Source organism: Leucoraja erinacea, unplaced genomic scaffold (genome assembly GCF_028641065.1).
Source record: "Leucoraja erinacea ecotype New England unplaced genomic scaffold, Leri_hhj_1 Leri_1327S, whole genome shotgun sequence".
Taxonomy (NCBI): Eukaryota; Metazoa; Chordata; class Chondrichthyes; order Rajiformes; family Rajidae; genus Leucoraja; species Leucoraja erinaceus.
In genome coordinates, this window is record NW_026575591.1 from 1 (window position 1) to 16360 (window position 16360).

At 47.0% G+C, this 16360-nt stretch overlaps 1 protein-coding gene across 1 annotated transcript; it reads left to right on the forward strand.

The window, feature by feature from the left end:
* The first annotated feature begins 3730 nt into the window (after positions 1–3730).
* LOC129715694 (tumor necrosis factor ligand superfamily member 6-like) lies at positions 3731–15532 on the forward strand. Its single transcript, XM_055665555.1, has 2 exons — positions 3731–3806; positions 15126–15532. The coding sequence occupies exons 1-2, from the start codon at positions 3731–3733 to the stop codon at positions 15530–15532; spliced, it is 483 nt and encodes a 160-aa protein (XP_055521530.1).
* Positions 15533–16360: the final 828 nt, after the last annotated feature.

Genomic DNA, 16360 nt, shown 5'->3' on the forward strand with positions numbered 1-16360 from the left:
AAATTGTAGGGCAAATCAAATTCCTCTAGGTTGGCAAAACATACTTAGCTAATTGGTTCTACTCTCTAGAATTTAGGAGCTTGAGAGGGGATCTTATAGAAACTTACAGAATTCTTAAGGGGTTGGACAGGCTAGATGCAGGAAGATTGTTCCCGATGTTAGGGACGTCCAGGACAAGGGTTCACAGCTTAAGGATAAGGGGAATCCTTAAACCGAGCTGACAAAACTTTTTTCACACAGAGATGGGAATCTTCTGGAACCCCTGCCACAGAGGTAGTTTGAGGCAGTTCATTGGCTATATTTTAGAGGAGTTAATGTGGCCCTTTGTGGCTAAGGGATCAGTGGTAGGCGAGAAGGCGTCCGGATACTGATTTGGAATGATCATCCATGATCCTCTTGATGCGGTGCGGCTCTGAAGGGCCGAAGGGCCTACTACGCACCTAATTTTCTTGTTTCTATGTTCGATGTTCGGAATAAGTATTCTTGTAGTTATGACCATGACTATGATTATGACTATGATATGCAGGGAATGGATGATATAGGCAGGTGCAGACAGATTTGGTCTTGGCATCATGTCCGCACAGACATTGGGGGCCGAGGGGCCTGTTCCTGTTTTGCTGACCGTTCTGTGGTTATGGTCTATGTTCTAAAAAGCAATATAAACATTGAAAAGGGCAATTGGCAAATTAGTATCGAACATCATGGAAATTTGCAAAAGAAAGGTCCACACTAACTTTGATATATTTTCTGACTTACGATAGATAGATAGATAGATAGATAGATAGATAGATAGATAGATAGAGATAGATAGATAGATAGATAGATAAGATAAGATAGCCTTTTTACTTGTCAGAGAGTGTTGGGATTTAAATTCAACACAATTAATGCATCTTTAGAATAGTCAAATCAAGTAAGCCATGACCTTTGCTGCAAAGTCAGGGGGTGATCTAAAGCTGAGCTGGGGTTTGCGCGCAGAGTTTGAGGCATAAGATGCTGTTCTGCCTCTTCCTGTTGTGGGCTCATTACTTTTGTGCATTTCACAGGAACTCGGAACGTGACAGAGTCACCCAAGAACCTTAAAGCTTGCAGCGCACCTTACAGGTTAGTACAACTAACTCAAGTGTCCCTGCCAACAGTGGAATAAGATGGATGCCTGGAGGCCACAGTTAGTGCTGATGCTTGCAACCTTGCATCGGACACAAAGTGCCGGACAAACTCAGCAGGTCAGGCGCACAGTGGCGCAGCGGTAGAGTTGCTTGCCTTACAGCACCAGAGACCCGGGTTCAAATCCTGACCACGGATGCTGTGTGCACGGAGTTTTGCACGTTTCCTCTGTGACCGAGTGGGATTTCTTCAGGTGCTCTGGTCTACTCCCACACTCCAAAGACGTGCAGGTTTGTGGGTTAATTGGCCTCTGTGAAAGATGGTCCCTAGTGTGTAGGATAGAACTAGTGTACGAGGGTCGCTGGTTGGTGTGAACTCGGTGAGCCAAATGGCCTGTTTCCACGCTGTATCTCTAAAACTAAAACTAAAAGTAATCTCTGGAGGACATGAATAGGAGACATGTGTAGGAAGGAACAGCAGATACTCCAGAGATGCTGCCTGTCCCGCTGATTTACTCCAGCTTTTTGTGTCTACCTTTGGATGGGCGACGTGGTAGGCTGGGACTCTTCTTCAGGTGGATGCCTGAGAGGATGGCGACTGATTGGGAGACTGAAAGTGAAACAGAGACCAATGGAATAGACTAGAGAAGTAAGATGAAATAGCAATGAAGCAAAGAATATGCAGAGTAGAAAGAAAGGTGGAAGAGGCGGAGGGGAATGGGAGGGGATAGGGGGTGGCGGAGTTCAACAAGAGAAATGTAAAAAAGACTTGGGGTCGACACGGTGGTGCAGTGGTAGCGTCGCAGCCTCACAGCGCCAGTGACCCGGGTTCGATCCTGACCACGGGTGCTGTCTGTAGGAGTTTGTACGTTCTCCCTGCGCCTGCGTGGGTTTTTGGCTGGGAGCTCTGGTTTCCTCCCACACTCCAAAGACTTGCAGGTTTGTAGGTCAATTGGCTTGGTAAAACTGTAAATTGTCCCTAGTGTGTGTAGGATAATGTAAGTGTGCAGGGATCGCTGGTCGGCGCAGACTCGGTGGGTAGCAGGGCCTGTTTCCGCGCTGTATCTCTAAACTTAACTAAACTAAACTGGACAAGAATAAATCTATGAAATGAAAACAAAGCAAATATCTTGAAGTCACCTTCCTTTCGGTTGATTCGAATCAGTAGCAGGTGATGCTACACCTTCAAGGATGCCATGAATATCCAGTCAGGCAACAGCACGCAATAGATCTTATTGCTTGCAAATTTGACCTGAATAATGATATCAGAATTCTGCCCACTTAGGCGGAAAGAGTAAAAGATTTTAGTTTTGCTGTCAATGGGAAAGATTGCTTACTTACTTACTAAGTGCCTATTATGCCTCCTGACATGTAGAGCAGCAACAAAGGTCCTCCACTCCTGTGTGTTCTGGGCTAGCTTCTGGAACTACCCCAGGTCAGGTCCATTGTTTTCATTTCATCCCAGTAGTGTTGATTCCTTCAGTTGCTGCTTCCGTAACATATTTGTTTTACGAGGCAGGGTTGTTAGCCCCGTGCTCAACCTCCAACCTGGAGGACCAGTGGGTCGCTCTTCGTCTCACCTCTACCCTTCGACCTGTCCAGCATGGGAGACCCTAACAGGAGACAAATCTCCCACTGGCATAGCTCTAGGGGTCACTGAGACACACAAGCTCCCCGACCACGACAAGGTTGCAATCCACCGGGCAGGGGAAAGATTGGACCTCAAAGAAATACTCAAAGTATCCATGAGGATGGAGAATGTCGATCTAATTAATAGTGGCATTTAAGAGACATTGGTGACGGTTGTCAGGCGTTACGGGGAGAAGGCAGGAGAATTGGGTTAGGAGGGAGAGATAGATCAGCCATGATCTATCAGCCAATAGCAGAGTAGCCTTGATGGGCCAAGTGGTCTAATTCTGCTCCGATCACATGAGCTTTATAGAATGACATTATAGAAACATTGAAACATAGAAACATAGAAAATAGGTGCAGGAGTAGGCCATTCGGCCCTTCGAGCTTGCACCGCCATTCAATATGATCATGGCTGATCATCCAACTCAGTATCCTGTACCTGCTTTCTCTCCATACCCCCGATACCTTGAGCCACAAGGGCCATATCTAACTCCCTCTTAAATATAGCCAATGAACTGGCCTCAACTACATTCTGTGGCAGAGAATTCCAGAGATTCACCACTCTCTGTGTGAAAAATGTTTTTCTCATCTCAGTCCTAAAAGATTTCCCCTTTATCCTTAAACTGTGACCCCTTGTTCTGGACTTCCCCAACATCGGGAATAATATTCCTGCATCTAGCCTGTCCAACCCCTTAAGAATTTTGTAAGTTTCTATGACTTATGACTTGGATACACACAGAGATATGCAGGGAATGGAGGGAGCATGGATTATGTGCAGGCAGATAAGAGAATTGGTCTTTGCATCATGGTTGGCACAGTCAATGTGGGCCGAAGGGCCTGTTCTTGCGCTGGGATATTTTCTATGTTTGATATTCTAACACACCAGGGGGCGCCGCTGATAAATGAGTTCTTTGAGATTTCACAGTGTGGGTGGAAGATTGTTATGAGCGGTCGGTTACAACAACCAAGTTTTGTTAAAGAAAGAATGAATCACGATGGCACGGAAAGAGTTGAAGGGAGACGATGAGAGAGAAGATGGGAAAATATCAAGAAAAACACCCATGGACTCAAGTAACTGCAGGTGCTGGAACCATGAGCAAAACACAACATAGTGCTGGAGTAACTCAGCGGGGCAAGCAGCATCGCTGGAGGACATGGACAGGCAACATTTCGGGTTGGGATCCTTTGTCAGACAGGGTAGGTGGGTGGATAAAGGCCAGAGATGAAAAGGTGATTAAAAAGGCATGAGACAAGGAGGGAAGGGGCATAAAATGTGGGGCTGGACGATGGGTTGAAGGGTTTAAGAAGGAACTGCAGATGCTGGACAATCGAAGGCAGACAAAAGAGCTGGAGAAACTCAGCAGGTGCAGCAGCATCTATGGAGCGAATGAATTGGCAACGTTTCGGGCAGAAACCCTTCTTCAGATGAGTTTTAGGGGGCAGGGGAAGGAAAATGTTGGTGGGGGGGGAATAGTAGGAGAAATAGGTGGACATTAAGTGTAGGAAGGGACTGCAGATGCTGGTTTACACACTGAAGCTAGATACGAAATGCAGGAGTAACCCGCTGAGTTACTCCAGCATATTGTGGCTATCTTGGGTGGATATTAAGATGGGTTATAGTTAAGGGAGGGGGGAAGAAAAAAGTAAGGAGAGGTTGCTGGTTAGTTACCTAAAATTGGAGAATTCAATGTTCAAAGATAAAAGCTGGACTTTCCCTGTAGTTAAATATTTCCACTTTCCACTTTAGCATTCTCTTTGTAATAAAAATCAATACTGCCGCAGTACCGCCATCTTTCCACTAGGTGTCTCTCGTGTGTCGAAGTGAAGTGTAGGAAGGAACTGCAGATGCTGGTTTAAACCGAAGGTAGATACAAAATGTTGGAGTAACTCAGAGGGACATGCAGCATCTCTGGAGAAAAGAAATGGGTGACGCTTCGGGCCGAGAGCCTTCTTCAGGCTGAGAGTCAGGGGAAAGGGAAACGGGAGATATAGACGGTGATGTAGAGAGATATAGAACGATATCAGGGCTTCCTGCCAACATTGAGTGAGAGTTGGGAGGGAGAAATGGCGAGAGACCAAGCCCGAGGGAGCATAGCGACCGGTGGGGGTGGGGGTGGAAGGACAATTGTCACAATCCCATTGGAATTGTGCAATATGGTGCATACTGCAGCGAATCTTATAACTTACACTTGAATACAATATATATGCTTTAAATTGGATTGGAGCATTTTTGAAAGGGAGGAGGCGGTGTGATCACTGACCACTGGCCTTGGGGGTACCCGGTGAGGGATTGGAGCAACCGAGTGGGGAGAGGGTGTGGAAGAAGGATGTCCCCCCTCCAAGGGTAGGAATTTTTTGAAATTTGATGTATTAAAATAGTAAGATTAAACGAGAACTTACCAGTTTGAAGTTTGATCTGTATTTTATGAGGAGTTACGATGAGGGATTGCGTGAAGAAGCCCGCCCCAGGACGCATTGCGGCATACTTCAAAGCAGCGGTGTGGAATCACAGTTTGATCCATGTAATGAGGGGGGGAGAGGAGGGCACGTAATCCCTCATCGTAACTCCTCATAAAATACAGATCAAACTTCAAACTGGTAAGTTCTCGTTTAATCTTACTATTTTACTTCGGAGTCACGTGAGTGACTACGTGAAGATTTCAAAGCTTCTGTGATTTCAAACCGTGTAACAGCTTTATATCACTCGCTGCCGAAGCCTTTGAGGGAGGAAGCGTGTTATCATAATCAACCAATGAATCTGTTTATAGAAAAACAATGGTATTTTTACAATAACACTGAAGAAATTTAAATGCTCCCCTTGGCTAATTTAAATATTTGCAGATTGGAATCTTTGCTGCAAATAAAAACAGGTTTTGTCAACAGTTTATAATAAATTATTTCTCTGAACGTTTACCCCCACCATTCTGCTGTAGTCAGGATGTGGTTTACAGGCACGTCCATTCTTTTGTCGTTGACGTGGAAGCTTGTCCTGTGGAATGAAAAACTTTGTACATGTTAGTTTTATCCCAGGAGCTTTAATACCTGCTTGAGCCATCTCAAAAAAGGCTTGTTACCCGACCACAAGGTTTTTTGTGACCAACCCACAAGGCTTTTCATCTCCCTCGAATAATTAGGTTGTGTCTATGTAAGGTAATAGGGTCATGGCACATTACCATGTTTCTTGGCGGGTAAGCCCGGGTTTTATGACTGGATAAGGTGTTCCTGGTCTGGTTTGACCATTCCCTGAACAAATGATAGAGATCTGGTCTGAAGCTGTGAGCATGGTGTCCGTTGAAAATAGGAGTAGTGACTGGACACTCTGTGCTGCTCCATGTGCCTTTAACATATGTTTTAGTGCATAGAAGGTTCAGGTTTAGGACTCTGGCTGGTGGGATCCCCTGAAGTGTGGTTAACCACTGTGACATCCCATATATAGGTGTACCTAGTCTAGGGGTTTAGAGTTTTAATACCCTTCAAATTTACCACCAGCCAGTGACCCCATGGCCTGTTGTCCTGTAGCTGTTTTGAAAAAGAACAGGCAGGGCAATTCTAGCTGTGTTGATGGCACTGTAGCCGAATCCTTCATCATGATGAAGGTTCTCCAGGAATTCCAGTTCGTAGTACCTGTATCGGATGAGTAGGTTCTCCCTGTATCCTTACAGTACTTCTCTTGATGCTGGACAAGTGTTGTAGTCCAGTGGATGTTCAAAAGGATGCTGACATGGTGTCGATTATTCAGTATAACAATCCCAGTCCCAGAGGCTTGCGCAGAATCTGCAGCTCAGGAGCTTATTTCTCATGGCACAGTTGATTTGTGCCCGGCTCCGATATTAATAATTCTAGGTACTGGAAAAACACCATCCAAGTTTCAACAGCCATGTCATGGCGTGAAGTGAAACAAGGCTGCGTAAGTCCATCAGGTACTATCAAATACCTGAAGCAGAATCCTTTTGTACTGTGCGTTGTTCTCGATTGGTGAGGCAGAAGGGAAAAATACATAAAATTAATTTCACCAATGCAGCGTGAACGCATTTGTCTATCAATATTATAAATACATTCTTGAATGACAACATGACCTATAGGTCAGAAAAGTTAATATATATAGCTGACGATCTTTCTGCTGGAACTATCTGTCCCAGAGAAATTTTTTTAATGAGGATTCCACTGGCCCAGGGTCTGGTTTCCCCCCGCGACATACATAGGACATCCCCAAACACCTGGTGATATAGCGTTAATGCAAATAATCGATATCAGTTTCACATTCCATTTTAATTGTCATTGTCAGTGTACAGTACAGCGACAATGAAATGCATTAATATCTGTTGTATCATATAGCTTAATAGTTTTGTTAACTTTATATGAAAACATCTAATTGATGTAGTCCTTAATATTATGTGACCTGGTGTCTGTCACTGTATTTTTCTTACCGCCCAGGTAACTTGTTGATAGTCAAATACATCTATGGATATACCATTGCCAAATTGGTTTGACCAACTTCTCATATGATACCGACTTTATGCTGCCATATGGTTAATATAGGCCACCTCCATAGTGTAGTCTATTTATACCCATACATGCAAGTGCTTTAAAACTCATAAAATTCACCCGAACATTTTTTAGATAATTAATGCCCAGTATAAGTGGTAACCCCACCACTGTCTTTCTGATATTACTTCAGTGGGTAACTTCATGAGATGCTCAATGACAACCTATATGTTGTTTTTGATACTAACATCTGAATGATGTAGACAGAAATGGTACCATTTTTTTTTTTTCCCAATTACTCTGTTATTTGTCGAGTAGTTGGTAGTTTGACCATTACTTTGTGCTTGTTTGTGCCAATTCAACTATGTTGTCTCTTGGCATCCTTATAGTTACGTGGACTGAATTAATATGAAAGCCAAGATAGTCCAAGAAAGCGCTCTATATGCTGGTAGGAACCAGACCCACCTACCTCCATGGTTATTGGCGGTTTTGTGTTTTCTGTTTTCTGAGTGCTTTTGTTCTGAGGATGTGCTGGCGACGTTGGGGGGGGGGGGGGCGCATTTTCCAGGGGGTCCGCGGCGGGCCCTGATCTAAAAGATCTTTGGGGATAGTGCGGCCCCAAGCTTTCACCAGTCCCATATTCTAGACATAGACTGGTGGATGCCGTGAGGTGCTGCTGTTAGGGTATCGAAAGTCGTGGTTTGCTCGTCCCTTGGCCTGCCCTCATGATGCCGAAGGTTTTTGATACCTCTTCGATCTCCTTCAGCTTTTTGTTCAGATCTCTCCCAAATAGCAGTGAGTCTGCCTCCGCTGCTGGGCTTTGCTCAAGCCTGCATCTTTGAGATTGAGGGCAGGTGTTGTATTTCCCTTCAGAGATTATTTAGTTCGAATCGTGGTACACCTTAATACCAGCACTTTCTGGTGGCATGTGTTGATCTCGTTATCTCCACAGAACAAGCATAGGCTGTGATAGCTGACATCAGGAGCCTTCGGATCCGCTGTAGCTTGAGTTTTTATGCCCGCATAAGGGCCCCCACAACTTCCAGATTTTGCTGTTTTAGGCTTATTCCCCTTAAGGCCTAATAGTTCTCTGGTGCTGTATATTTTTGCTGGCTGCCATTGTTTTGGCTCCGGCGGTGCTCCAGCCCGTGGGGTTGCTACGAAGCGGTCCACGACACCCAACAGCTGTTCCTGATCCTGCACCTCATGCATACTCCCGATTTTGTCCGCCTGCCCCATTTGCAGACCAGCCCTGCCCTGGTCACCAATGCTAGCCTCCTGCTCCAGCCCGTGGTATGAGGGTAGCAAAGGGCAGTGCCTGAACGACACTATGGAGGAGGTGCCTGTCCTGTCTCGCCGGGAGCGCTGCTGTTCCCGGTGGACCTTCTCCTCCAGGAGCTGCTAAATGCAGCTCAGGCGGCTGTCTCTCTCTGCTTTGGTAGAGACATGTCCCCCTCCGACGAATCGGAGACGACCGGCCGTTTGGCTTCCTGGCCGCTTTCCCAGTCCGCCGTGTAGGCTCTGGCGAGACTGCTTGGCTCGGTCTCAGGGATAGCGAAAACGCTCTGCGAGCGACGCTGCCGCCGGTTGCTGCCCCGCTGGTAGAGTTGGAGCGGGGCAGTTTCTCTTTGCGAGTTTTTTGCGTTGAGTTCCTGAAATCTGTAATAAAACACAACTGCAAACTCACCTTTCCAATGCCCAAGAGCCGCTCCTGCAGCTCAGGCGGCTGTCTCTCCCCCTCCTGGGTGGAGAGACGTCCCAGTCCGATGTCAGCTCCACCGCCGGGTTTTACACACATCCAGCCCGCTGCTCAGGTGCTAGCGGGCTGGCTCGGTCGCGGTGTCGGGTTTGTGGACCGCCCGCTAAGCGGTCCACCCCTGTTTGCTGCCCAACGACGTCCTTTCGTCGAGCGGGCAGGTGCAGCATTTCCCCCCCCCCCCCAAGCCCGCAGCTGATGCTGACGGCTTGGTGCAGTGTCGGGAGCGGGCCGCTGATTAGCGGTCCTTGCTCTCTCTCTCTCTCTGCACTCGGGCTGCTGCTCACCTGCCTGCAGCGCACTCCACGCCAGCACTGCACAGTGGGTCCCCTTACCGGCCCCGCAAATGTCGGAAGCCTCCTCCCGCCCGCCTGCCTGCCTCACCTGGACAGTACTCGAGGGCGAGCGAGGACTGAGGGGAACCCCAACGCAGTGCCAGCGCCGTCTTCCTGCGCTCTCTGGATGTCGCCCCTGTGGAGTGTTACCGGCACCGGCACAGCTCCCATCCATGGTCCGCCGGTGAGTGCGGTCCTTGTTGCGTCTTTCCTCCCCTCCCGCGAACGGAAAAAACTCCTCCCGGAGTCCAAGGGGGCCGCTTGCACGCCCTGCGGGGAACAAGCAGACGCAAAGGGGCTGTAACAGTAAAGGTAAGTACTTACCTAAACTTAGATTTTCTCTCGTTTCTTCGGGAGCCCTGACTCCCGGCTGCCGCTTTGCATGTCTGAAACGTAATGCCGCAATGCGTCCTGGGGCGGGCTTCTTCACGAAGTCACTCTCAAACAAGAGGACATGACTTCAGAATTAAGGGACAGAAGTTTAGGGGTAATATGAGGGGGAACTTCTTTACGCAGAGAGTGGTGGCGGTGTGGAATGAGCTCCCAGTGGAAGTGGTGGAGGCAGGTTCATTGGTATCATTTAAAAATAAATTGGATAGGCATATGGATGAGAAGGGAATGGAGGGTTATGGTACGAGTGCAGGCAGGTGGGACTAAGGGGAAAAAAATTTGTTCGGCATGGACTTGTAGGGCCGAGATGGCCTGTTTCCGTGCTGTAATTGTTATATGGTTATATGGTTACATTATACCTCCACCATGCATGACTGATTCAAAATCAAGTGATCGAGTTTTATTGCCATATACTCAAGCATAGAAACATAGAAAATAGGTGACGGAATAGGCCATCGGCCCTTCGAGCCAGCACTGCCATTCAATATGATCATGGCTATTCATCTAAAATCAGTACCTCTTTCCTGTTTTTTCCCCATATCCCTTGATGTTGTTAGCCCCAAGAATTAAATGTAACTCTCTTGAAAACATCCAGTGAATTGGCCTGCACTGCCTTCTGTGGCAGAGAATTCCACAGATTCACAACTTTCTGCGTGAAGAAAGTTTGTTCTCATCTCAGTCTTAACTGCCCCCCCCCCCTTTATTCTTAAACTGTGACCCATGGTTCTGAATGCCCCCAACATCGGGAACATTTTTCCTGCAGTTACAGTAAGTGAAAATCTAGCAGGCAAGCAGGATGCTTTCTCCAACCACCCCCATTTGAAGTCCACTACCTTCCACCGTTTCTACCCAGTGCTTGGTACTTGCTTCCAGCAGCCACTGGTTGTCCTCCCGGATGCACTCTCTCTTCTCTCAACCCCCCCTCTCTCTCCCCCCCCCTCCATCTCTCTCCCCTCTCTCCCCCTCTCTCCTCTTCTCCCCCTCCCCTCTCTCCTCCTCTCTCCTCCTCTCTCTCCCCTCTCTCTCACCCATCTCCCTCCACCTCACTCTCCCCCTGGCTCTCTCTCCCCCTCTCTTTTCTCTTTGCCCCCCCCATCTCTCTCCCTTTCCCCCATTTCTCTCTCCTCCCCCCTCTCTCCCTCTTCCCCCACTCTCTTTTACCACCCCTCTCTCCCATTCTCTCCTACCCTCTCCACCCCTCTCTCTCTTCCCTCTTTCGTCCCTCTCACCCCTCTCTCTCTCCCCCCCCTCCCACCTCACTCTCCCCCCTTTCCTCCCCTACCTCTTTCCCCTCTCTCTCTTCTATCTCTCCATTCACTGACCCCCTGTCTCTCCCCCCTCTCCCCCCTGTCTCCCTCTCCTTCCACCCCTCTCTCTCTCTCTCTCCACCTTCCTTTGAAAGTCTGTCCCAAAGGTCTGTCCCTTCGGCACAGAGACTCTCGCGGCAGCGGCGCTTCAGACGACGGCCCGGGACACTCGCACTGTCTGCAGTTCTCAGATCGGCTCGCCTGCCCCGTTCCCGCAAAAATGAATTGGAAAAAAAAAGACGCGGTTTTTTCAGGTTACGGGCCGAAAACCCTTATATTGCATATTGGGAACAGTTTGCTAAAGATCTAAACACACTACTGAGGACACCTCGTATTTATACTTAATTTATGGCCATTCCGAAACCCCCCCCAGGTTTCACAACTGATTCACCTGGTTAGTTCCAACTCCGGCTGCTTGGTTGGATGTGCAGTCGGCAGCTGCACATCCAACCAAGAGAAGAGGCGCAACGTCACTCACAGCCGCCAACTGACGCGCTTCCCCGGACCGCACGGATCCCTGGCACACGGCGCTAAGGGACAAATTGCGCAGGGACTGAACTCAGCATGAGAACTTGGTCGTGAGCGTGAGGGCATGAGAAATTGCTCCAGGGCGTGAGTCTCACGCCGAAAGCGTGAGAGTTGGCAGCCCTGCCGATATGCAAAATGAAAGAAATGCAAAAACGTAACGACGGTAAAGGAAACAGGCCACTGTTAGCTGTGTGCCAGGTGAAAATGTGTTACAAACAATGAGACTCAACAAGACGACTTTGAAGCTGGTACGACTTGGGTGGGGGAGTGATGGAGAGAGAAGGGATGTAGCGGTTACTTGAAGTTAGAATAATCAATAGTCATACAACTGGGTTGTAATACTAAGTGAAGTTCTATATATAAAAAACAAAATCATTGGTGACTGATTCTAGCAATGGAATCAGAAAACATAAGTAAAAGTCTGAAAGTTTGATCCAGACCTCTGGTGCTGTCTGTACGGAGTTTGCACGCTCTCCCTGTGACCTTGTGGGTTTCCTCGAGGTGCTCCGATTTCCTCCCACATCCCAAAGGTGTGCGGATTTGTAAGTTAATTGGCCCTCTGAAAATTGCCCCTGGTGTGTAGATGCTGCAGATGCTGGTTTAAACCGGAGATGGACTCAAAATGCTGGAGTAACTCAGCGGGTCAGGCAGCATCTCTGGAGAGAAGGAATGGGCGATGTTTCGGGTCGCGACATTTCGGGTCTTGACCTGAAACGTCACCCATTCCTGCTCTCCGGAGATGCTGCCTGTCCCGCTGAGTTACTCCAGCATTTTGTGTCTATCGTCGAGGGCAGCAAGGTGGAGCAGTGGTAGAGTTGCTGCCTTACAGCACTTGCTGAGCCGGATCTATCTGTGCTGTCTGTGCTGTCTGTGCGGAGTTTGTACGTTCTCTCCATGACCGCCTGTCCAGCTGAGTTACACCAGCATTTTGTGTCTACCTAGTGTGAATGGAGTGGATGGGAAAGTGGGATAACATAGAACTACTGTGAACGGGTGACCGCTGGCCAGCGTAGACTCGGTGGGCTGAACAGCCTGTTTCCATGCTGTAACACTAAACTAAACTGAACTAAACCATCAATCGCCATCACGGCTCACATCCACATTCTCAACTGAGCTCCCACACAACTGTACATCTCAAATTCCGAGCTCACAGTTGGCACACCACACCAATGGTGGGAGAGACCTTCATCATAATTAGATGTTTGCAGCATCACTGGAGGACATGGATAGGTGATGTTTTGGGTTGAAGTCATTCTTCAGATATTCTCTACTCTGAAGAAGGATTGCAGCCTGAAACATTGCCCACCTAGGTCCTCTTTATGCTGTAGGAAGGAACTGCAGATGTTGGTTTGCACTGAAGATAAGCACAAACTGCTGGAGTAACTCAGCAGGTCAGGCAGTATATCTGGAGAGAAGGAATGGGAGATGTTTTGGGTCAAGGCAAGACACTTCTCCAGAGAAGCTGCCTGTCCAGGTGAGTTACTCCAGCATTTTGTGCCTATCCTCCTAAATGCTGTCTGATTCATTGAGGTAATCCAGCACTTTGTGTTTTTTCTCCTCACGATTCCAGCATCTACTATTCCTTGTGTCCTACATGTATAAGCAAGTTTCAGGTTGGGACTCTTCTTTAGACCGTCCTTCTGAAGAAGGGTCCTATCAAATGTCGTCCAGAGATACTGCCTGTGGTGCTGAGTTACTCCAGCACTTTGTGTTTATTTTAGATGTTGATGAGATGCATTTATCGAACAGATGCTGAGCACTAATGACCAGGACTTATTGTTCCACATCAGTAATCACATGTTTATTTTAGGTTAATTTAGTTTAGAGATACAGCATGGAAACAGGCCCTGCAGCCCACCAAGTTCACGCCAACCATTGATCACCCATCCACTAGTTCTACACACTAGGGGCTATTTACAATTTAGAGAAGTCAATTATCCTACAAACCCGCTCATCTTTGGGAAGTGGGAGGAAACCGGAGCATCCCAGAGAAAACCCACAAGGTCACAGGGAGAAAGTACAAATTTCGCACAGACAGTACCTGTAGTCAGGATCGAACCTGGGTCTCTGGAGCTGTGAAGTGAAACACAAAATGTCCGGGCTCATAATTTCATAAGTTCTAGAAGCAGAATTGGACCACCTGAAGGAGGGTCTCGACCCAAAACGTCACCTATTCCTTCGCTCCATAGATGCTGCCTCACCTGCTGACTTGCTCCAGCAATTTTTGTCTACCATCGTTTTTTCCAGCATCTGCAGTTCTTTCTTAAACAAAGAGTTAGACTATCAAATACATTCCGCCATTCAGGCAAGGCTGTTGTATATTTCTCCCTCAACCGCATTCTCCTGCCTCCTCCCCACAAACCCTGACACCCGTATTAATCAAGAACCCGTCAATCTCTGTCTTAAAAATATCCGTTAAGTTGGCCTCCACAGCCTTCTGTGGCAATGAATTCCACAGATTCACCACCTAATTAAAGAAATTCCTCCTCATTTCCTTCCTTAAGGTATGTTCTTTTATTCTGAGGCTATGACCTCTGGTCTGAGACTCTCCCGCTAGTGGAAACAATCTCTCCACATCCACTCTATCTAAGCTTTTCACTATTCAATGAGTTTCAAAGAGGTCCCCTCATCCTTCTAAACTCAGTGCCGTCAAACGCTGCCACTCATTCCTGGGATCGTTCTTGTAAACCTCCTCTGGACCCTCCCCAGAGCCAGCACACCCTTCCTCAGATATTGGGCCCAAAACTGTTCACAATACTCCAAATGCGGTCTAACCAGTGCCTTATAGAGCCTCAGCGGTACATCCCTGTTTTGTACTCTAGCCCTCTAGAAATAAATGCTAGCATTGCATTCATCGATTCGGGGTGGGAGATTGCAACCTTCACGTGGTCCACCCTGTTTCGACCAATGCAATCAACCCGACGTGCACTAACAAATAGACAAATAGAACAAGTTGACCTACAACTTTAGGCTGTGCACGCCATACGCAAGAAGAAGAAGTCTATTGATTCGACTAGCAAGTTAGCTTTTTGAGGTTAATTGTGAGGCTGGTGAATTTTGCAGTGAAATTGGTTTGCCAACAGTCATAAAACACAAGATACATGAAACAACTAATTTCTTTAATTAAACATAGAAACATAGAAAATAGGTGTAGGAGGAGGCCATTCGGCCCTTAGCTGGCACCGCCATTCATTGTGATCATGGTTGATCATCCCCAATCAATAACCCGTGCCTGTCTTCTCCCCATATCCCTTGATTCCACCAGCCCCTAGAGCTCTATCTAACTCTCTCTTAAATCCATCTAATGATTTGGCCTCGACTGCCCTCTGTGGCAGGGAATTCCACAAAATTAACAATTCTCTGGGTGAAAAAGTTTATTCTCACCTCAGTCTTAAATGGCGAGCCCTTTATTCTAAGACTGTGGCCCCTCGCCCAACATTGGGAACATTTTTCCTACATCTAGCTTGTCCAGTTCTTTTATAATTTTATATTATAAACAAACATTGTGTTGTGTTATTGTACTGGGTTGCGTTGTGTATAATTTTGAAATGCATATTACTAATCTTTATTTGCATTGGGTTTATTACAGGATATTATAACTCTGATTACACCAACCCACTCATGTGGAATCACCAGACGGGCCATGCCATCATCAGAGGTGTCACGTACAAAGACTGCGGGTCTGGTCGTCAACCAAAAACTGGACTCTTCGTCGTTTATTCCAAGATCTACTTCCGAGGATATAAATGTGAACGCAGGAAGAATTTGGAGCACATCCTATTCAAACGGTCGACTCGCTATAGTAAGGACTTGATTCTGATGGAATCTGAGAAGACGGACTACTGTTCACTGAATTATAATAACTGGAACACCAACAGTTACCAAGCAGGAATTGTCACCCTTACCAAAGGAGATTCCCTCTATGTTAATGTGTCATATCCAAGGCTAGTTGACTCTGATGAGTCCAAAACGTTCTTTGGACTATATAAGCTTTAACACATTGTTACTAATTTATACGTTGATGAATAGCTGAAATCATTTTATTTAAACTCAAATTAAAAGAATGCATTCCATCCACACATGTCCCAACTCCAACAGTTAAGGTCTTCACCGCAGTCTCCAAATGGGAAAATCGTTCACTCCGAACATCCCGTTTTACTGAGACGTCGGCATGGTGACGCAGCAGTAGAGTTGCTGCCTTACACCGCCAGGTTCGATCCTGACTCTGGGTGCTGTCTGTGTGGAGTTTTTCTCCCTGTGACCACGTATGTTTTCTCCGGGTGCTCCGGTTTCCTCCCACACTCCAAAGACGTGCAGGTTTGTAGGTTGATTGGCTTGGTAAAAATTGTAAATTGTTCCCCGTGTGTGGGATAGTGTTGGTGCACAGGGTGATCGGTGGTCGGCACGGACTCGGTGGGCCGAAGGGCCTGTTTCCATGCTGTATCACTAATGTAAAGTAAATCTAAAGTAACATATTGGGGACCATCAGGCTATCTTTAATTTCACTTTACTGGACTTCACCTTGCACTAAACATGATTCCCTTTATCCTGCATCTGTATATTGTGGACATCTTTAGTGAAATGTCTAGTCTTTTCACTGACTGGATAGCACCCAGCAAAAACACAGGTTAATTGGCTTCTGTAAATTGTCCTGAGTGAGTAGGATTGAACTAGTGTACTAGTCAATGTGGACTCGGTGGTCGGCACCGACTTGGCGGGCCGGAGGGCCTATTTCTGCACTGTGTCTCTAAAATTAAATCTAAAATTAATCTGCTCTCCATGGTAACTCGATGGATCGTAGCTTGTGATCGTAGCTTGCGAATA

Excerpts from the sequence above, each read along its gene's own strand:
- LOC129715694 (XM_055665555.1), top strand. The coding sequence starts at position 3,731 with ATGGCACGGAAAGAGTTGAAGGGAGACGATGAGAGAGAAGATGGGAAA. Across the intron at positions 3,807-15,125 it reads AAAAACACCCATGGACTCAA|GATATTATAACTCTGATTAC; the intron begins GTAACTGCAGGT and ends GGTTTATTACAG.